This window comes from Drosophila santomea, chromosome X (genome assembly GCF_016746245.2).
Source record: "Drosophila santomea strain STO CAGO 1482 chromosome X, Prin_Dsan_1.1, whole genome shotgun sequence".
NCBI lineage: Eukaryota > Metazoa > Arthropoda > Insecta > Diptera > Drosophilidae > Drosophila > Drosophila santomea.
In genome coordinates, this window is record NC_053021.2 from 10453811 (window position 1) to 10474720 (window position 20910).

Here is a 20910-nt window from a genome sequence, read left to right on the forward strand (position 1 = left end):
GCAATGGGCTGGCGAGAGAGAGAGAGGACTCTCACTCTCTTCCTGCCTGCGCCGAGAGAGCAAGTGCTCCAGCGCTCTCTCCTTTGCGCTCTCTTTTGTGTTTGCCGCCAACAAACACGGACTACAACAATACATTTTTTGGTTCCCTTCTCTCTTAACGAACCTCCTTTCCATGTGTGCGTGAGCCAAGGAATTCCGTTAGGAAGTCCCCTCTTCACCTCCATCATTCATTTTTTTTCTCTTTGTCGGTTCCGTTCTTTTTTGTGTTTTGTGGCAGCTGAAAGTTTGCCCTCCAAAAGCCAGCAAAAGGTTGTAGCCCAAAAGCAAAGGGGCGTGCCAGTGGGCGGGACAAAAAGGGGCGCAGATACCCCATTGATATGGTCTTGAGGTCGGGCCTGGTTAACTGGGATTTTCACCAAGGACCAAGGACCAAGGAGGCATGACATAATCGAGCCAAGTTCATCAAGTCGCCCACTGCTCACAGCTCACACTTTTCTAGCTTATTCAAATATTGAAATACATGCGAAAGACACAATTGATTTCCAAAGTCTCTTTGTCATGCAGCGTAAATTGCCCATTTCGGTGTGCTACATTAAATGGCAATCGATGGGAATCCCAAATGTGGGTTTGTAAAAATCATTCGATAAAAAATAAGTAAATGCTTAGCTGAGTTTATTAGCCTGTTTGCTATAACATTTGCAGTATGTGTTAATTGTAAGAATTCATCAGAAAAGTGGTTTCAAGACTCGAAAGATCGTTTAGTTTTAAGAATTCGAGATTATTAAAAATGAGAGTGAAATAATTGAAATTCAAGAATTACAAATTCCATGAAAATGATCGTAAATCGCCTGTATAATCGATTTTTTCATTATTTACGATTACTCACCGTTAATCGATGTCTATCGATGTTGGACCTGGCTGCTCGCTCTATCCGCTGATGTTGTTGTTGCAATAGTTGCTATTGTGGTTGTTGTTGTTGTTGCTGCTTTTGTTGTGAGGGTGCTTGCTTATATTGTTGTTGTTGTTGCTGTTGTTGCTGCTGCTAAGAATTGTTGCTGCTGTTAACTACTGTTGTTGTTGTGGTTGTGGCTCTGGCTGCTGCTGTTGCTGTTGTTGTTGTTGTTGTTGCTGTGGCTCACACATTTACGGGCACCAACACACACGCGACGCACTCACACACATATGCATACATATACATAGATATATATATATATATATATATATGTATACTTTATATAAATATTTATTACGGAGACGAAGACGAATAAAGTTGAAGCGGTAGAACAAGTAGAAGATGAATTTGTTGTTTGTTTTGTTTTGTTTTTTTTTTTTGTTTTTTGTTTTGTTTTTTATATTTGTATTTTTGTTTGCTTTTATTTGTTTTGGTTTTGTTTGTTAAATCTGTATTATCATTGGGTAATTGAATTGGTTTTTTATATAATTTTTTGTGTGGTTAACAAGACGACGCGACGTGTTGCCAAAAATTTTCATCAAACGTTGCGTTTTGTTCCCAGAGCTGTTTCAATTGATTATTGTTAGTATTAATATTATTTGTTGTACTAATACTACACCCTACTACTTTCTAGTATTAGTATTATTATTATAAATAATATTTGCGTTTTCTGTTGCGGATTTCGTTTCAATATTGCCAGCGAACAAGTTGTTGAAACCCATAAAAGGTGACAGAATTAAAAACAATATTATCGGAAGGACAAATTTCGAAACATTTTTATGGCACACTAAAAAAAAGCCTAGTATTGTTTGAATGCCTTTAAAGTATTTGTAATATTTAATATTTATTTCTATTTATACGTTGGCTTTTTATTTGTCCTTGTGCTCATCATTTGGATTATTTCATTAGTTTATTTGTTTACTTCCAATAAACTTGTTATATTTCTTTGATAAATATTTAAAATTGGCTTGTAAATTGTACATGCTTCTCATTATGTTTTAGTTTTACACACTTGATGGCTTTCACTGAGACACTCGAAAAAAAAACGTTAAATGTGCACACTCAATTTGGCAGTATAATGTCTCACTGGATTAGATGCACTGTAAAAAAAAAGTGAGGCAGCGCGTTGCTAGTTGTTTGTGTTTATGCAATTTTCGCGCGCACGTGAAACGCAGAGCACCATTCGAAAGGACACAAAGGACTCGAAGGATACGGGAAAAGTCGAGCACTGAGCACTGAAGTAAAGTTCTTACATTGTGGAGAACTCCGTTTTTCGGGCGAATAAGGCAGCTGTGCGCCGTTTCGCCGCGACTTTCTTTAATTTTTCGAATTTGCCGCAAAAAGGAGCAGAGTGTGTGTGCGTGTGAGTGTGAGAGGTCTTTTCGCCCTAAAGCATTTGCCATATATATGTATATGTATGTATAACCACCCAAGTTGTTGTCAACACAGGTTTTGTTGTGCTACTTTGCCACCCTGTTTTTCGCTGCTTATCCTTTCGCCCTTCGCTATTCCTCGCCATTTACCAACATACTCGTACTATTCGCCTTCGCCGCCACTTGTTTTTTTTTACACTTTGGTCACTTATTCTATTTTTAGGTCATCACACAGCACTGCCACCCGAAAATTGCAACAGTGGGCGATTATTTTTGGGCGTTTGGCACCAGTTGGACTGGTCAAGTCCAGTCCAGTCCGACTTGCGTTCATAACTAATGTGGCCCGAGTATATGGAATATATGGAATATATGGAGCAGCAGCTATAATCGCAAATCATGCTGACCCGCTTTTGGACGCCGACCAATCGATCCGCACTTTATCCAGCCCAGCGGTGGCGGGGTCACCAAGTCACCAAGTCAACAAGCCACCAAGTCACCAGTCAGTTCACCCATTTGCACACACTTGGGAACTGCGTTTCTAATGTCCTTACAAATGGACATGTATGTATAAACAAATTGAAAGCAATGGAGTTTCAGTGTGTGTTGCTTGTGTGTGTGTGTGTATTAAGTGGATTGGGGTCACCAAAGCGGGCAGTTATTGTAGGCATTTTGGTAGTAATGCTTTCCAGCAAGAGCTTTTCTTGAAACTACTATAACTTGAAAGAATAGTAGTTCTTAAAAAGTTACCTCACATTTTCCGGGACTCATCAAAATTATTAAATGAAATCTTTGCTATAAATCATCATTTCTTAGTAACCTTTAATTTGCCAATTCCCCAAGATCCATGTGGTAGCCAATGATTTCGAACTAGTTTTGATCATGAGCCTTGGCCTTGCTCCTAATTGAATTCGCAGAGAGGATCTCCGCGGACATGCGACATTTATCACAGGTCACAGGTCGCAGGACGCAGGACGCATATGGCAATATTACCGAGAGAGCACAATCTCCTTATTGGATTGCGTCCTGATTGCAAGCCCTTGGGATTCGCACAATGGAAGCCAAAGGCCAGAGCCTTGCACACATGCCATTCGACTTGGGCTTGCTGGTCCTATTGACCATTTGCACGTCACGTATTTAATAATTTATTTATGCAGCAATTTGGGTTATGTAAATTTTTTATACCGAAAAGCCAACAAAGCAAATGGCGAGCAAAGAACAACAATGAGCCGAAAGCCAATTGAACACGCACAACCCAGGGGCAGATTGAACTGCCTGGTGACTGCTGGTATTTGGTGACTGGCTGGTATTCTTGGGTCTTGGGTCTTGGGTCTGGGGCATGGGAACACCTACCTCTCCATGGGATGCAATGGTATGGGGGTCCTGCGGAGCCTTCGCCCCGGGACAAGCTGGTGGGCAAGATGGAAGGCTGGTCTAACCCGCTGGGCATTGGACGAACCGCTAAGTTATTGTAACACCCATTTGGACTGGTCTTAATACTCCGGCACTTTTGGGGAGGAGGTTCTCCACGCTATTTCACTAGATTTGCAACTTTTTGGCTTTCTTTAGCGCCCAGAAGTCGCGAACACAACACAAATAGTCACGAAAGCCAAACAATCGCACACGAATGACAGCTAGTGCGTTTTATAAACGAAAGTTTATAGATTTTGGCCAAGGAGGGAAACGTTTTCGCTTTCGATTCTGGGCCACAATTGCGTGTCCTTTCGGTTTCGACGAGGTCCTTGCAAGTTCTCGGCTAAAGGCACTAACAAAGTAAAAGCTGCATTTCAAAGTTACAGCCATAAATGTTTAAACCATTAAACAAGACCTATGTGTCTTCTTCTGGCAATACAAGTTAAGTAAATAAATAAATGTATAAATCAAAATATCATTTAGTTACTAACAAAAACTAGTTGAAAAGAGTTGAATAGGTAAACTATGTCCATTATTAGCTGTAATCTAACCTCACCGCTCGAGCGATTTGCAAAGCACTGAAATATTCTCTGAACGTTAATCGTTAGTAATAAACTTTGGATCCGACTACATGGTTTCCACATTCACGACAGCACTTTCGTGACAATAACTGCTTTAAATGACTGTTGTAAATCAAATATGAACAATTAGAATTATCCGCTTTTCGGGCAATTAACCGCCATGTCCTGCACGTACCTAGTACTTATGCATGTACATGAGTGAATAGCTGTATTTTTCATCAGACATCAACTTCAAACTTCGAAAACGTTGCACAATTTCGTATTTTAGTTCAATTTTTTTTTCTTTTTCTGTTTTTTTTTTTTGTGAGCTAAGCCAAGGCAATTTGAGACACCCTTGTCCCTTTTACGCCAATCTCGCTCTCATCGTCGCTTGAATTTCGTCGCTCTCTTGAATTTATCTGCTCTCTCTCTTTTTGGAGGGCTCCTCGTGGCCTCGTCCTGAGTTCTTCGGAACCCGGTAAGCATTACCCAAAACCAAAAAAAGAAAACCCAGTTCCCAGTTACCAGCTACCAGTTCCCAATCCCCAATCCTCAGACCCCAAGTCCTTTGGAGCTCGGCTCTTTTTGCGCACTGCACGAAAACGAAACGCGATATGGCACACGCGCGACTCTACTCGAATCGAATCGAGCAAAAAAGCACAGCAAAAGCAAGGAAAAAGCAAGGGAAAAGCAACGGAAAAGCAAAAGCAAAGGCAAAGCAAAATGGGGGTCCTTTGGCTCTACCCAGTTAGCAAGGCGCCCAACTGACTGACTGACTGACTGCCCGAGTTGCCCCACACTCACACACACACAAACACACACGCACACATAAACAGCTCGCCCCCCATCAAAACCTCTCTCTCTCTCTCTCTCTGTTGATTTTCGGGGCGAGTTAAGTTGAATTGTGTTGTGTTGTGTTGAGTTTCGTTTCGTGCTAGCGCATATGCGCGCTCCAAAAAGGAAAAAGGCTGGCAAAAAGGACATGCCAGATACACATAACCTAAACAGCAGGCGATATCCACACGGAGTGTGGAGTTCAAAAAGCGTGAGGAGGGGGAGAGTAAAGGCTGTAAAGGGGGCGACATCGCCAAAAGCAACAACAACAACAACAAGCAAAGGAGCAGCAACAAAGGACACTCGAGAACATATACAAGAAAACCGACCGAGTCACGAAAAATCGAAAGTCCGCGGCACACACATAGTCAACTTTAGTTTCTTCTGCTTCTTCTATCCCAAAATCAATGTGTGTGTGCCTGTGTGTGTGCGTGTGTTTGTGTGTGTGTGTGTGCCCTGCAATTTGTTGTAACCATTTTCGTTGCCTACTTTTCCGGCCACTTTGCTCTAAACAACAAACCAAAAGTTTTCAACGACTAAACGATGAGTTCGAGCGGGATTTCGGGGGGATGAGGGGGTTACTCTGCGTAACACGTTGTGTGTGACGCACACAAGCACAAACTCGCACACACACACACACACGCACACACAGACACTCAGGCACGAAACACAGAGAGGCGCACTAGGCGTATACGCAATCGTTGCTGGTTGCGGCCACATCAAGTATACGCCATGGCTAACACGCGCTTTAGCACAATTAAAAAAAATTTAACCGAATGTTGGGAGTGCAAAAAAAAAAGGATTTTTCAAGTGAATTGCAGAGATTATGCTGAGCTTTTACACACTTAACACACACTCGCTGACTTCCCATGCGCCACTTTATATACATTTCTTTTTATTTCGCCAATGCAGCCAAGTGAGTAGTTCATTTCTTTTTTTCTCTTTTTGACTTTTGTGTTTTCCTGCTGGCTGGCTGCTGGTTTTTCTTATTCTTCCTTCCTTGCTGCCTTTTTGCTTCTCTTTGATTATTTTGGTTTTTTGGGTCACACTCACGGAAAAAAAACTATGCAAAAAAATGGTGCCTGATTTGAGGAGGGAGAACTTATGTAAAACTTTCTTTGGAATTGGCTCCTCGCTGAATCGCCTGCCTGCGCACAGCTCAAGGCACTTCTATATATTGCTTATACATATATATATTTAAATATATATATATATATTTGAATGGCATGGCAAGTGTGTGAACTTTGTTCAAATTTTTGTTCCTTTTTGGTTTTAAAACAGGGAAAACTCAGTGCTCGTGGTTTTCTCGTCTGTGGCAATTTTCATAGCTCTGTGTTTGAAGTTCGAGGTTTCTCATTTTATTATTATATTTTTTTTTTCGTTGGCTCCTGCCTTTTCTACTTTTTTTTTTTTTTGTGGTGTTTGCTATTTGCTTGTTTCTTTTTTTGTGATTTTATTTTGTGGCTGCTGCTGCCACTGGTGCTGCTGTTTCGTTACCCGTAATCCGTTCGTCTCCGTGGTTTACTGAAACTGTCAGCTGCCGCAGCGCGTGTGCGTCCGCAGAGTGCGACTTTCGTTCAGTTTTGCTCGGCCCTCGGTTCGTGGCGCATTCGTCACGCCTTCGGCCTGCGACGATGGGCATTCGTCACAGCTCGGCGACAATCGGCGACATTCGGCGCTGTGCCACTTTCCACTTACAGGACCGCGTAGTCGTCGTCACTCGAATTCGGATTCCGATTCGGAATTTCTGCGGCTGAGAGCAAGGCGCGCGACATTCCGCCACTCGGTCATTGGGACAGGCCCAAAAGCAGCGCAAGAACAGCCCAAGGAAGCCAAGAAGAAGCCCAGGCCAGAAGGGCTGCGAAAGGGACACGCCAGCTATGCCATCCGCGCCAGGATAACAAACTGGTGGTTCGGCCATCGGCTGGCGGGGATTGGGGATTGGGGATTGCCGATTGCCGATTGGGGGGTAACTCGGAACTGGGAACTGAGAACTGTGAACTGAGAACTGGGAATCGGGGCGGGTGGCAAGTGGCAAGTGGCATACGTCAGGCGGACTGGCAAAGCAAAGACAAGGCACCAAAGACGACGACCAGGACGAGGACGAGGACGAAGACGAAGACGTGGACAAGGAATAAGGCGAAAGATAAAGGATGGCGGGGGCAAGACCAAAGGAAACGAGCATGGTGCATTCGAAAGTGCAGCTGCACTTAGAGCTCGCAGTCAAATGGGCAGAAATGTTTGAAAGCTGCCAAGCAACTCCTTTTAATAAAAAATATTTCGCCATAAATGTACTTAAAAATAACTTTAAGCAACCAACATTTGATGGAAAGATACTTAAGCGTATAAATTACTAATAATAATTAATTGGGACATGACAAGAATTACTTTTGTACGCAAAGAAACAACTAGTAATTACCCAGAAAGTTGAGACTTTTCAAGTAATATATATATAAGTTAAAAGTAAGTTAATTATAAGTAAAAGTAAATATGAGAAGCAATATTTATTAAAATCATTTAAAGCAAGAAGTGTACTATTTTCAAACCATCTCGATTTTAAAGGTTTTCATAACAATGCCATTGTATTCCATACATATTCCTACTTGACTTTTATTAGGTACAAATACATCTTATTTATTTATTTATTTAAATAATATTTTAAGCTTTGTAGTGCTTTATAGGACATTTAGACACCTTTCAAAATAATATGCGATTGTGGCAAGCATATTTCCATGACTGCCCCAAATTTGTGGAAATTAGTTTCGCTCTATTCTCGCGCTATTCTCGCTCCATCGCATTTGGCCAACTGGCAATTGCGGCTAGATGGGCTAAATGCCGCAAATAGTTAATTGTTTTCTTTGTGTGTGGCACTTGGCCCCCTCACCAATTAGCCGGAAGTGGAAATGGGCCCCAAGGTGCCGGCGATCGCTCGGTACTCGCCCCCCTGCCAGTTGATCTAGCTAATTGCAGGCAAACATTCGAATGTCCTTTAAGGACTCCTGTATATATATATGTATATATATATATGTGCATATATAAATAAATGAGTGTGTGTGTGGTTGAGGGAATTTGAACAGCGTCAAACGGACAAACAATAACTTCAATGTCGCAACAAATGACAATATTTACGCCAACAAGCAAGCTGTCCCGCCCACAAGATATTAGCCCCCTTTCTCCTCTCTCCCCGCTTTTCGCTCCCTGCTCCCCGCTTTCCGCTCCTTGCTCCTTGCTCCATTATCCTGCCCCATGAGTGGTTGCGGATGATGTCAGCGAGTGTGGCGCAGTGTGTGTGTGCATGTGTGTGTGTTGTTGTGCCACACAGTCGCATGTCCTCGCACACACACACACTCTCCTCCTCACTCCCTCTTTCTCCCTCTCTCCCTCCCTCTCTCTCCATCTCTCTCTCTCTCGCACTCTTGCTTTCTCACTCCTCTGCTTGGGTTCCCTTTTCTTTCGTTTCATTTTGCGGCCATTGCGGTTGTAGCAGCACTCAGAGAAAAACCTAATAAAAAAGAAAAATATATTAATTAAATTAAAAGTAAATCTTTACAGCTTATATACATCATTATAAATAGTAAAATGCGGTTTTTCTAACTAAATTAATTTGACAAATTGGAAGCAGCTAAGAGGACTTCGCTTTAAGGACATTTCTATTTGTATATATATATTGTTTGTATTGAGCTCTTTCTCTTACTGTTGTTGGGTAAAATGTAAAAAGGCGCACATTTCATGAATGAACAATGACGACATTTTGACAGCGGCAACGTTTACGTTTCCCCACTCACCGCCCACTCAGCCATTTACTCCAAAAAATATACCTCTGCTCCCACAGGAACCTCCATGCAATGTCATATATCAGCATGTATGTCTATATAGCTATATATATATTTATTTATATAGAGCGGAAAGAAGAAGGGGGGAAGAGGGTGCTGAGTTGCAGCGATATCTGTCGTTCATCATCTTGTCAAGTGCAACTAACTTTCCCATACCTCTAGTATTTAGAAAAAGAAAATAAGGAAAAATGGACGAATAAAGTTACTTTCCTAATCAATTTTCCCATTCAGATATAGATGGCGCCTGTTGATGCGCTGCATACATTTCTGCAAATGCTTTTAGATAAAAGTGGATACTGGCACTATTAACTCATTTCTCATTAGAAAAAGTTGCCTACATAGAATTGAGAAATAACTAAAGGATAAGCTGCTTTTCAGCTAATAACCAATGCTAATGATTAAATTTAGCAAAAGAAATCAAAAATATTTAAACGTGCAAACTTGAATGTCAATCGAGTTTAACTAGAAATTTTCATAGACACTTACGAAGTGTGTATCTTTTAATTAAACATTAAACGGGCGTGAAATTGTTAACTACACCGTAATTAAACTGTTAAATAGAATCAAACGTGATGTTTCAAGGAGAATTTGGGAAACATTCTTCGCTGCTGGCCGATCTCGAATATATCCGGCTGGGCAAAGGAAATTGAATATTTAATTTAATCGCTCTCGGTTATGGCAAACACTTTCCACTCTCCACTTTCCACTTGCACTTTCCACTTCCATGGCGAGGGGGGAGGGGGATGTGTGTGTGGCAGGACGACAAGGACGAGGATGCGGATGCGGATGGGGGTGGGGGTGGGGGGTGTGACCATGGAGCGGTACGGACAGGCGACCCCCATAAATGCCAAAGCAAATGCAGCGAATGTGTAATGTACACCTGTGCGTACCTGCACATTAGCATAACCTTACATTATTCAACTGTGCGTTTCCTTTTTGCACTTGCCAGTGGGCGATGGGCGGTGGGCGGTGGCAGGACTAAAAAGGACTAGGGGACAAGCGAAAGGACGAAGCGAATTTGCATAAATTTTGGCTCACGAGACGCGCATGTTTAGCATCCTGGCAAACGCGTCGTTCTTGTCCCAATTACACCCTGTTTTAAATCGGATACCAAAATATGAAGGTAATATCGCCATATATGATTACTACTTTTATATGAAATGTATATCCTTAAGCTAGTTTTCAGCAGCGCCAAAGATATAAGTATATAATATATTACTTATACGTTAAACTATTATTATTAGTCATTATAATTTATTATAACTTTTTTATCTTTGCTATAATTATGATTATCAACTTACAGTTCAGCTAGGTTTCCGTTTAGGTAAAACTACAATTGCTTTGAACAGAATATATTAAGTATCTTAAGGGGTATCAGAAGCGTTCATTCCATTTGCTCGCTGGCACTTTGAGGGCCATAATAACCGAATACACAAGTAACAGGACTAATTATGCCATCGCCATCTCTCCAGCGCCATAATTACGCATAATATTTAAGTGCACGTGCTGGGGATAATTGACTTGGAATTTGTTTTTATTTTGGCTTTTTTCATATATATATTTATATATTTATACATTTCTTGCCACGCATTTGAGTGGCGACGACTGGCGTGCAAGTGAATTTCCTGGCTGATTTTTTCAGCGCCTTGAAATGGAGACAGGAAATGAAGAGCAGCGAAAAGCGAGAAGCGATTTGCCAACGCACCTTCCCCGCTTGCAAATGGGTTAGATGCCACCCACTCGCACCACCCAGAAGCACACAGAACCACACAGAACCACCTAGTAGCACCCAAATCCACACAAATCCACACAAATCCATCCACCAGCCCACTGAATTCACCCACTGCTCTTTTGCAATGCATTTGCAGTTCGTGTTGTGTTGCTGTGGCAACCGTCAACTAAAAACGACGAGCGTTAAAATGTGCGCCAAGCACGCGATTAAAGTCGGCCAGCGGGTTAAGCATGGGTTGGTGGCCTTTGGGTGGTGGGTGGTTCTGGAGTGGGTGGTGCTGTGTGTGTTTGGGGCCAGGAAATAGGCAGAAATCATCCAAATGTCACGAAACGAAACCAAATGCTCTGCTTCGACTTGTGGCCCCTGCCAACGCCTGCCACTACTTCCCCACTCTACCCCTTCGCCCTCTTCACCCACTTGCACCGCCCACTGGCACCACCCCACCTCACCGCCCCCCCCCCCCCCCCTCTGCATTCGCTCAAGTGCAGTTGCACTGGCATTGGGGCAAAAGACCAGCCGAGAATGAAATTGCCCCATCGAAAGACTGCTGCAACTCCTTTTCAAAGTTGTCTTGGCACGGCCCAAAAATGGAGCACTATGGCTGCACTGAGAAAAAACCAACTGCAAGTAAGTGCAAGTACAAGTTAAACAATTATTAAAGATATTCAAACTGTTGCTATATTTTATTTCTGGTCTGGAAAACAACTGTATTTAACTACTTTCATATAAGTGCAACCTTGTTAACGTTTTCCAAATACTAAAGCACTGCATAAGCACACTGCCTTGAAAGCGTTTTAATTCTCTCAGTGTATTGCTGCATTGTTTCTTTCGGGGTTAACTGCAATGCGCAGCAGCAGGCCAAAACGGTCAATGGAGTCGCATATTATGCTGCACAGGATGGCAATGGATGGGTATAAAAATGGGCCTACAAATAAAAATGGACCTACGAATAAAAATGGGGCTAGGAATAAAAATGGGGCTACGAATAAAAATGGGACTAGGAATAAAAATGGGACTACGAATAAAAATGGGACTAGGAATAAATGTAGGGATAGCACGAGGTATTGGACAAGATCCTAGTTCTCTTACCTCGCATTTTAGACCATCACATATGCCAACCGAGGCTAATGAAATCTCAAAAGTCACCGAAATCCCTGCAAAGTGTGTCTTAAAAAGCGACACTTTTTCAATGGGCCTCCAGAGAGAGAACGTCGAGTTTGGCTTAACCAAGGGTGCACGCACTGCGTATACGTTATTTTTGGGCATTGAAACGTTTAACCTTAAATTAGTTGAATATGTTAAGCAGTTTCTTATTATAATTGTAATATAAGTATAAGGGCTCGACTAACCAGTTCAAAAGTAGAAACATTATATTTGGCAACATATCATCGACCCTTATAAATAGCCATCCCTTTTGAAATAATATTTTTCGTCCCAGTGAATGTTAGTTGACTTCCTGTTAAAGTTTAGTGCACGTTATGTCATTTACCACCTTTGAAAAATGTATTTATAACCGAAAAAAAAAAAAACATTGTCAGGACTGGCTAACGAGGTCGGTGGGGCAATTTGGGGCGGGATCGGTGGGTGGCTAGCTTGGTGGTTTAGTGGGTGGTTAAGTGGGTGGGTAATGCGTTCCGCGCGTGAACCGTTAGTTGACCACGCACACACGTGTGCAGGCGGCAAAGGTAGCACTTATTTTTATATCTTCTTCGCTACACAAGCACGTGTATACACGAATATACAAACATATATGTATATATATACATTATATAATATATATATATATATATATATATATAAAGAGGTACTAAGTGTACTATATACGTACTATATGGTTCGTGTGTCGTAATTGGCAGTCCTGCATCACAGCGAAGTGATGACATCATGCGCCTTCCTTGTCCAGCGGCCAATGCTCCAAATTCCTCGTACATACGCAGTGACCAACGGCCGACGTTGACACACTATTTAATTTTATAGCCCCCCAGCTGGCTTGAAACCAAAAATTTGCATGTGACGACGCACGCACACACACAACTACATTAGAATCGAGGGAATTTGATTTTCGCGCGCTCATCAATTAGCCAATGCTGCCCTGCAGAGTGATGCAGTGATGCCCATATCCGCAAAGCGGAAATACACTTTGGCGCGCTTTTGAAATGAGTGGATAGAATCTATGTAATATTTAATATATTTGCAATCCTAAGCTTAAATCGTTAAATCTATAAATACAAATGAAATATATAAAACTTGTTTCATTAGGTTACGGGGAAAAAAAAAATTATGTTAACCTCTGGCTTAGACGTCAGCTTCTTGCTCTGCGATCAGCTTCTTGTGATCAAAGCCATCCGCATCCTGTTGCCTATTGCAGCCCAGGCATCGCCTAATGCCATAGTACAGGACGACCAGGACGAGGGAGATGAGCGCGGAGGCAATGGGCACGACCAGGACGAGATCCAGTTGCGGCTGCTGCAGCTGACTGGACTGCAGCAGCACAATGGGCATGGTCATGTTCAGCACGCTGGCCTCGATGGACAAGGTAAGCGCGTCGGTGGGCGAACGGCAGAGGATCTTGGCCAGCAGATAGGTGGAAAGGTAGCCGGCGAGGGGCAGACAGACGGCAGCCACAAGAACCTACAGGAAAATAGATCAAACATATGTGTTATCCATTAAATTGAAATAGTGTGCAGACTCACCTGCCAGGTGAACTCGTCGAAGACGAACGCGTTGAGACCCACCGTCAGGCCGACGAGACACAAGCTGAGCACGACGGACAGTGGCTTCAGGAAGCGGAAGATGAACCTAGTGGTGCGCGGAACGCAGAGTCGCAGCAGAACGCCGATGGCCAGACAGGCCACCAGGGCAGCTGCTCCGCCGGAGAGCTGGCCAAACGGCACAGTTAGCTGATCGTCCTCGTAGAGTATGCGGCCCAGCACCAGTATCCAAATGGGCAGCAAGGCCAGGGCCAGCAGGCTATTGATCGTGGTGGTGGCCACCGAAAGATTGATATTTCCCTTGAGAAAGACGGCGCACACATTGGCCAATCCTCCACTGGGCGCCAGTGCCGTGTAGAACAAGGCCAGCTGGAGTGGCCAACTACCTGGCCACAGAGCACGACCCAGTCCGAATCCCAAGGCGGGCATCAGTACAAATCGACTGACCACACCCACCACCGGACCCACCGGTCGACAGATGATCCCCGCCAGCCGTTGCATATCCAATACGGTGCCCAGATTGAGGAACATCAGCAGTGCCAGGGCGGCGGACACATAGGTGGTCACCCGTTCGTCCACCACTTGTGTTCTAAGCACGGTAATTGGCAGCGGATTGGGATAGACCTCCGTCACTGCGCCGTACTGCAGTTCCACCTCCAGCGAACTGTATCCAAAGCGAACGCCACTCACATACAGCGCTCCCCGCCAGCTGCCCAGGAGATCGAAATCCTCCTTCTTGATCTTCAGCGTTGGCGCCGTTGCCCTTCGTTCGTCCTTGGAGTACACCACAAAGTGGTAGTCCAGCGACGAGTCCTTGGGTATCACATTGTATATCTGCAAGTCGACTCTCCACATCGAATCCTCCCCAATCTCAAGCTCATCTCGACCGAAATCCACCAGCCAATCGCCGGCCAGCTCGCCATACTCCGATCTGACTCCTTGGAGTCCCAGAATCCACAGCACGCCCAGCGCCACCAACTGCCGTTCGATATTTCTCACATTGCCCATGCTGCGTCGTTGCACCAACTGACCAACTGGCCAACTGGCCACTCCAGCGAATCCGGAGAGCTGAGTGGCATCGTGGATCACAATGAGGCGTTATCTGGCCAACGAGCAGACGGTTTGATTTGCGCTTATCAGGCGACGGCCTCAGGTGCGCACCGAAGGTGTGAATAATATTAATAAATCAGGCGGCGGGTTTGTAAATGTAAAGCTCTTGGATCGAATTTCTAATTCAATTGGATGCAGCTTATCATTGGAGGTGGTGATAAGCATATTAACTCAGCGAAACTATTGGAAACTCGAACAATGGGTCACTAGAAATTAAATTAAATTTAATTTTTTGACACCTCACACTGTACAGAACCGCTACCTGCTGATTTGTTGATTGAATTTTATTGGGAATTTCCTTTGTTTGTTCTTATTCTTCGTTGTACTGCATTATATTGCACTTTGTTTAGATGGGGCTCTCAACAATTTGCTACTGATTACGGCCACAAAGAAGGCCAATGAGAACATGGTTAAAATAACGTTTTGATAGTGGGCAATAAATTGCTTAACTTGGCTGTGGGAACTTGGAAGTCAAACGGTCGTAAAACACTGAAGATTGGGTTTCATTCTTTCTTTCTTGTTTTTATTGTGATTCATGTTTTGTTTTGTTTGTTAAGTTGGTACAAAAAAAAAACCATAAAAAAGTCGTATGCGATTTAGCTTTAGACTACAGTATACATCATACATAATTATGTTTATTGCATTCACTTAGATAATTGGCATTCCACATTCATTTTACATATAGGGATATATATGGATCACACATCTATATATGCATACTATTCAAATGCGTCCGCTTTGCCCCAAAACAATCATCAAATTGCAACTAACTAGAGAAGGCAGTTGGGGAAATGAAATCAAATCAAACACTGCGGCTGATGGTACTTTCGATTATGGGGCAACGTAAATGCGTCATCTTGGGCAGCAGCTATCTGTATCTGTATCTGTATCTGTATCTATATCTGTATCTATATCTGTATCTTTAGCTGTATCTGTACCTTTATCATTATCTTTATCTAGTTGGAGATGAGCCAGATGTGGTTAGTTTAAGGTCGAGTGAATCAATCAGTGTATTTAGTTAACGAAAGCTGGATGACTCCGACCGAACTCGCGCTTTCTCCTTCTGTGCTATGCAACTTTCTAGTAATATATTTCCTTCTCTGTCTTAAACACACACGATTTTAATTGCTGCTACAAGCAGACTTGGCCTAGTTAATACTTAATGTGAAATACTCGCTGGAAATGAAACATTTTGCGTTTACAAAAATATCGCCGCACTCTTTTGGGTGCATTGAATTTATATATGTATATATATATATATATGTATTCATCAAAGAAATTTTGGATTTTTGGATTTTGAATTTCAGACGTAATCATAATCAATTAAACATACTAATGCAAGGTGGTTACACAAATTAGGCGACTATCGAATTACACTTTTAGCGCTCGGCTCGCGGCCAATGAAATATTACAATTTATTGTACGTGGGAATCGACCAGTGACGGCATGTCTGCGATTTATGGTAATCTAAGGACAAGTGGACCAATCCTGCTCAACAGACACGCCCACTCGCACAGGCACACAAAAATGAAAAAAAAAAACACATATAGACAGATATATCACGTAAATCTGAAAAGTTTCAACTTATAAAAAATAGAGAAAAGAAATGTATCACTTTTTTATCCTATTTCTCACGGTCCGCTCACACACACTGACTCCGCCGCCATCGCCTGATCTTCTGATCTTCTAGTGACTGATCTTCTGCAGCTTTTGCAACACTTTGAGACCCTGTTCCTGGTACTCCTGCTTGGACATCCAGAAGCCGTCGCGATCCTTCGTCACCTCCGCCAGAACAGCGCCGCCGATGAAGACCATGTCCTTGCGTCGCGGTGGATCCTCAATGCGTATTTTGAATTTCTACAAAGCAACCGATTTACTTAAAGTGAAGATATAAAGAAGACTGCAGTAACTTACCGCCAGCTTTTCCGTATCGTTCTTGAGTACCCGCTCCAGGTACAGCTGCTTGATCTCTCGCTCCAGCCGACTGGGAAGACCCGGATACATGGTGGAGCCGCCGGACAGGACTATGTGCTTGTAGAGTTCGGGCCGGATGTCGATGTCTGCCGCCTGAATGGTGTTGAAGGCCAGTTCCGCAATGCCCGGTCCCTCGACGTTGATTAAATGCGGCTGGAATAGTGCCTCTGGCGCCTCGAATCTCTCGCCGCCGACCTTGATTACACGGCCATCGGGTAGCGTGTATGACTCCACCAGCACCGTCGTCTCCAGGGCCAATCGCTGCTCCATTTCGATGTCGTAGCCGATGTAGCAGAGCTTCTCCTTCATGATGCGCACCGTTTCGAAGTCGGCGGAATGATTGAAAGCGTAGCCACGTAGTAACAGTAACTGATGATGATCATAGACGTGAAAGTATAAGTGACAGTTTGCAAAAAAGCTATTGTGAGCAAGCGAACCTTAATCAAATAGCGAGTGATATCCCGACCGGCAATGTCCAATCGACGCGTCAGATGGGGCAGGGCAAACTCCTCGTAGACGGGACATATATGCGTCACACCATCGCCAGAATCGATCACCACGCCGGAGATCAGACCCTGGGCATATAGCGTCAGCACGGCCTGGATGGCAATGTACGCGGAATCGAAGCCGTATTTCTCGAACATCACCTGTGAATAAAAACACACAGCAAAGTAAGTTTGATGTTGGATTCTAAAATATGAAATGACTCACCTCAATCATCTTCTCGCGATTCTTTGTGGGATTCATGGGCGGCTCTGTGAGCAGGATTTTTGTATTCGTCGGATCGATGTCCATCTTTTTGGGACCGAACGTGTAGTCCCACACGTGGCACATGTCGTCCCAGTTGCGCACCACGCCGTTCTCCATCGGATAGGAGACCTCTAGCAGGGATCGCAGCTGTGAGGCCTCATCGCCGACCATCAGATCCTGCAAATTCGTTCGTCAGAGGACGCAGCGTTAGTGTCCGTGGCTTGGTCAATGGGTAACCATTGGGATTCGGATTGGATTGGATTGGAGTGTTTGGTTGGTTGGTTGGGTTTTTGCTTAGAGGCTGGGATGGTTAGGCATTAGTCTGGGGGACATTCACAGGTGGTAGGCACAATAACAGCGAGCACACTACAAGAACGCAACTAAACTAGGCTAAACAATCAACGATCAACAAGAGGCATCAGTAAGCGAGTGGCTCCGGGAAAGGACTTCCCTCAAATGCGTGCAAAACAAACTGGGTATTAAATTGGACTTAAGCAGACACAGGACATCATGCAGACGAGAACTTAACAATCTCAGATGGGCAAGTAACAATTAAAACGAGGAACAACTGAATTTTGGTAGCCATAAGCCAACATATGTACAAAAAACCAAAAGGTATAAGCTGGGAAACAACAAAAAAATACATATTGTTTTGGTATAAAAACGGAGGAGTAAAAGTTAAATAACAAAAATTATATTTACGTAAATTTGTAATTGAATTGAACAGTTTCGAGTTGAATTCGGTTTTAAACACGCCTCAGATTGATCCGATTTGAGAATTAATAGATTTGTATTTTTGTTATATTTTTTTTTTTTTGTGTATTGTAAATTGGAGTACAATTATAGATGGTGGCCAAAAGGAAGCAACAAGATAGTTGGGCAGGGCCGTAATAAAGTTGGGAAAATATTCAAGGCAAACAACTAGTGAGAAATGTGAACAGTTAACAGTTAATTGAATTAATTAATTAAATCCTAAGTGCGCAGCTTCAACTTCAAGAAAATTTCGCAATACTTTGTCAAGCGTGTGTTGTTTTGGTTTTTCCGTATTGTGTCAATAATCGTATACAAATTTGTATTATTTGATGTTTACTTGGTGATTAGAATTCATAGTGGTAGTTTGGATTTTGGTTTTTCGGTTTTTTGGTTTTTTAAACTATACAAACTTGACTTACATCGACATGTAAATCCTGCAAAATATTTGTTTTCAAAAAAATATGTAAAAAAAGAACAGAAAAATGTATAAGAATATTAAAAAGAACAGAAAGATTACAATTTTAAAAATATATATTCTTTGTATCGTTTGGTTGTTGCTATTCAAGATGTGTTCTTAATGATTTCTATGTTTCTTCTGTCTAAACTAAAGAACTTCTAAGAAAGATCTATACAACAGGAGATAAATGTGTGATGCACTCAAAAAAGCTTAATGTCCTCGGGGTTCAGCCTCCATATCCACAGATCTTTGAGCTACGCCTAAACCTGGGCTAACATCAGATATCCATGGACCAACTTTTACCATAATATAGTACCATAATATGTATATATCGTATGCATGTAAAATATGAGGACCCACACACCGAGATCAATGCAACTCAAGCAAAAATGCAATGTGGGGATAAGTGAACCCGTGATGAAATCAAGATGGTAAATGAAATGATATGTGATATGTGATTGGGGTAGATCGAAAATAAATGATATAGAACTAAGTAGATATGCCACACTAATAGACAGAATAGAAAATAGAGCCATTTCACTCCAAAATCAGATGGGGTGGGGGTGAAAAATATGCTGGGTGGTTTGGTGGATAGTGAACTTCTATGCGCTAAATGTATTTCTTGCCGTTTAACTAGTCATGAAGTAGTTACATCGAAAAAAAAATGATATAATAAATGTATATTCATGTATTTGATGGCCTGTGCACAATTAAATGTGTGTAGTGTATGGTTGTACTATCTCATCATGTTGTTGATTAATTTTAGATACTTCAATTGGTAAGTACGATGGATCATACCTTGACTTCGATATCGCCGATTTTGTTAACCGCCCGAATCATGGGTCGTCCCACCATCGAGGGGAAAATGTGGGTGGGAAAATTGCTGCCGGCATATCCGCACTTGACGAACTGAAAAATAAATGGAGATGTCATTAGTATATGAAAATATTTTATAAAGAAAATTGTGTATTGTTTATATATGAAATAATTGAATGTGTTAAAAGTTTAACATAATAATAATAAATAATTATTTTCAATTATTTTGTTCAAGAAAAGCCATATCGTTTTTCTCAGTGTAGCATTTCTTTGCGCTTTTACTGCTGTGGTTTATCGAACGCCTATCGAAATCGGACCGTTATCACAAAACAAAAATTCTGGGCCTTGCGATAAGAACTGAATGTTGGAAATTATGTGGCAGTGTTGGTGTGCTGGTGTCGCTGTTTTCGACAAATAGGTGTGGGAGATACTGAGTAACGCTGGAATCGTGAGTAATCCACTGATTAGTCAAGCGCGCAGAGCAAGAAGAAGAAGAAGAGGAGGAGGAGGAAGCGGAATATGAATGAGTACGAGAGAGAGGAAGAGGCAATCGCTTTATTGCAACTGCTGCAACTGCTTGGCTAGCCGCAACGTCAACGCCCGCTAGCCGGCAAGCAGTGGATTTAGCAGCAGCAGCAGAAGCGCTGCTTAGTCCGCAAGAAGAAGAAAACGAAAGAAGCGCAGCAAAGAACTCTCGAAATGTGTGTCACACACACCAGTCAATGTTTATGGTGACGGTGTGGGTGTGTGCGCTCTGTTTTCTCCGCTTGTGGGGGGTGTGGGCGATGTGGGTGGTGCGGGTGATTTTCTCCGTTATCTTACCCCAGTGCCGTTATCACAGACGATAACATTTCGACCCTTGCTGTCCATGCTTGAAGGACTCAAAACCGGAGCTGGAAAACCACTGCTTCTCCCGTTGCTTCTGCTGCGGCAACTGCCTTTCCACTTCCACTGATGACGCGACCAGGTTGCCTTTTTGGGTGTTGGTTGTGATTCGGTTTTATATCACTGCTTGCAGCGCCTCTGCTCGATGAAACAAAACCAAATAATGCACATCAATTTCTAAGCCCTCTATTAAGCACTACTGTTAATTGATTCTTTTTCGGTTTATATTTTGCATTTGGACCGCCGGACAGCGATTGGACTTAATCACATCACACACTTTCCTCTTCCATTCGCACACTCTCACAACACGCGGGCGGGAACACTGCTCTCTTCGCCGCTCTCTCGCTTACGTTTTTCGCCGCTCCGTTGGCCGATTATTGGGTATTTAGCTCTCAATTTGGACTCGCTATTTAGTTTGGCCAAACGGTTTGCCGCTACCGACTTTTTAGACTTATAATTTAGCTATACTGCTGTACAAAAACTCCTCTTCACTCTCTAGAGTTGAACAAAAATAGATTTGTATTCGATACTATCGGCGTTGCGATAAAGTGTACAAAACACCGAAAATAAATACCAGAACAGTTCAGATACTAGATTTCACATATTGAAGAATTAAAAATGTTTACTTTAAGTTTGCCTTTCTGTGTGCCATTATTAATCAGATCCAACCATATAAGTGTATAGACAAACATGTATTTACTTGCATGAGATATACACAAAATAATTTAAATAAAATTATGACAGAAGTTAGTAAATTAAT

General features: G+C 42.6%; 3 protein-coding genes across 53 annotated transcripts in view; all 3 read right to left on the reverse strand.

The window, feature by feature from the left end:
- LOC120457181 (sodium channel protein para) overlaps nt 1–1018 on the reverse strand; it is a 57343-nt gene extending 56325 nt beyond the window's left edge. For all 50 annotated transcript variants that reach the window (XM_039644511.2, XM_039644498.2, XM_039644528.2 and 47 more), the window contains exon 1: nt 887–1018. The gene's annotated coding sequence lies outside the window, so the exon portion shown is untranslated. The remainder of the gene's footprint in view (nt 1–886) is intronic.
- An 11848-nt stretch (nt 1019–12866) lies between these two features.
- Nucleotides 12867–14474, reverse strand: LOC120457263 (ileal sodium/bile acid cotransporter). Its single transcript, XM_039644677.2, has 2 exons — nt 13388–14474; nt 12867–13325 (listed from the first exon to the last, which is right to left on the reverse strand). The coding sequence occupies exons 1-2, from the start codon at nt 14411–14413 to the stop codon at nt 12990–12992; spliced, it is 1362 nt and encodes a 453-aa protein (XP_039500611.1). The 5' UTR covers nt 14414–14474; the 3' UTR covers nt 12867–12989.
- A 636-nt stretch (nt 14475–15110) lies between these two features.
- Nucleotides 15111–20660, reverse strand: LOC120457264 (actin-related protein 2). 2 transcript variants are annotated; one of them, XM_039644678.1, is made up of 8 exons: nt 20501–20660; nt 20088–20288; nt 19248–19358; nt 18412–18426; nt 17201–17416; nt 16927–17136; nt 16430–16858; nt 15111–16372 (listed from the first exon to the last, which is right to left on the reverse strand). In XM_039644678.1, exons 2-8 carry the CDS (start codon nt 20133–20135, stop codon nt 16202–16204), a joined length of 1200 nt encoding a protein of 399 aa, XP_039500612.1. In that variant the 5' UTR covers nt 20136–20288; nt 20501–20660; the 3' UTR covers nt 15111–16201. The 2 variants fall into 2 exon arrangements, with proteins under 2 accessions (XP_039500612.1, XP_039500613.1); XM_039644679.1 differs by lacking the exon at nt 18412–18426.
- Nucleotides 20661–20910: the final 250 nt, after the last annotated feature.

What these genes read in the sequence shown, in the direction of transcription:
- LOC120457263 (XM_039644677.2), bottom strand. Translation starts at nt 14,413, where the DNA reads ATGGGCAATGTGAGAAATATCGAACGGCAGTTGGTGGCGCTGGGCGTG. An exon ending in TCGACGAGTTCACCTGGCAG is followed by an intron (nt 13,326 to 13,387) that starts GTGAGTCTGCAC and finishes ATTTTCCTGTAG; the next exon opens with GTTCTTGTGGCTGCCGTCTG.
- LOC120457264 (XM_039644678.1), bottom strand. Translation starts at nt 20,135, where the DNA reads ATGGACAGCAAGGGTCGAAATGTTATCGTCTGTGATAACGGCACTGGG. An exon ending in ATCGCGAGAAGATGATTGAG is followed by an intron (nt 17,137 to 17,200) that starts GTGAGTCATTTC and finishes TTTTATTCACAG; the next exon opens with GTGATGTTCGAGAAATACGG. An exon ending in ACGATACGGAAAAGCTGGCG is followed by an intron (nt 16,373 to 16,429) that starts GTAAGTTACTGC and finishes GTTGCTTTGTAG; the next exon opens with AAATTCAAAATACGCATTGA.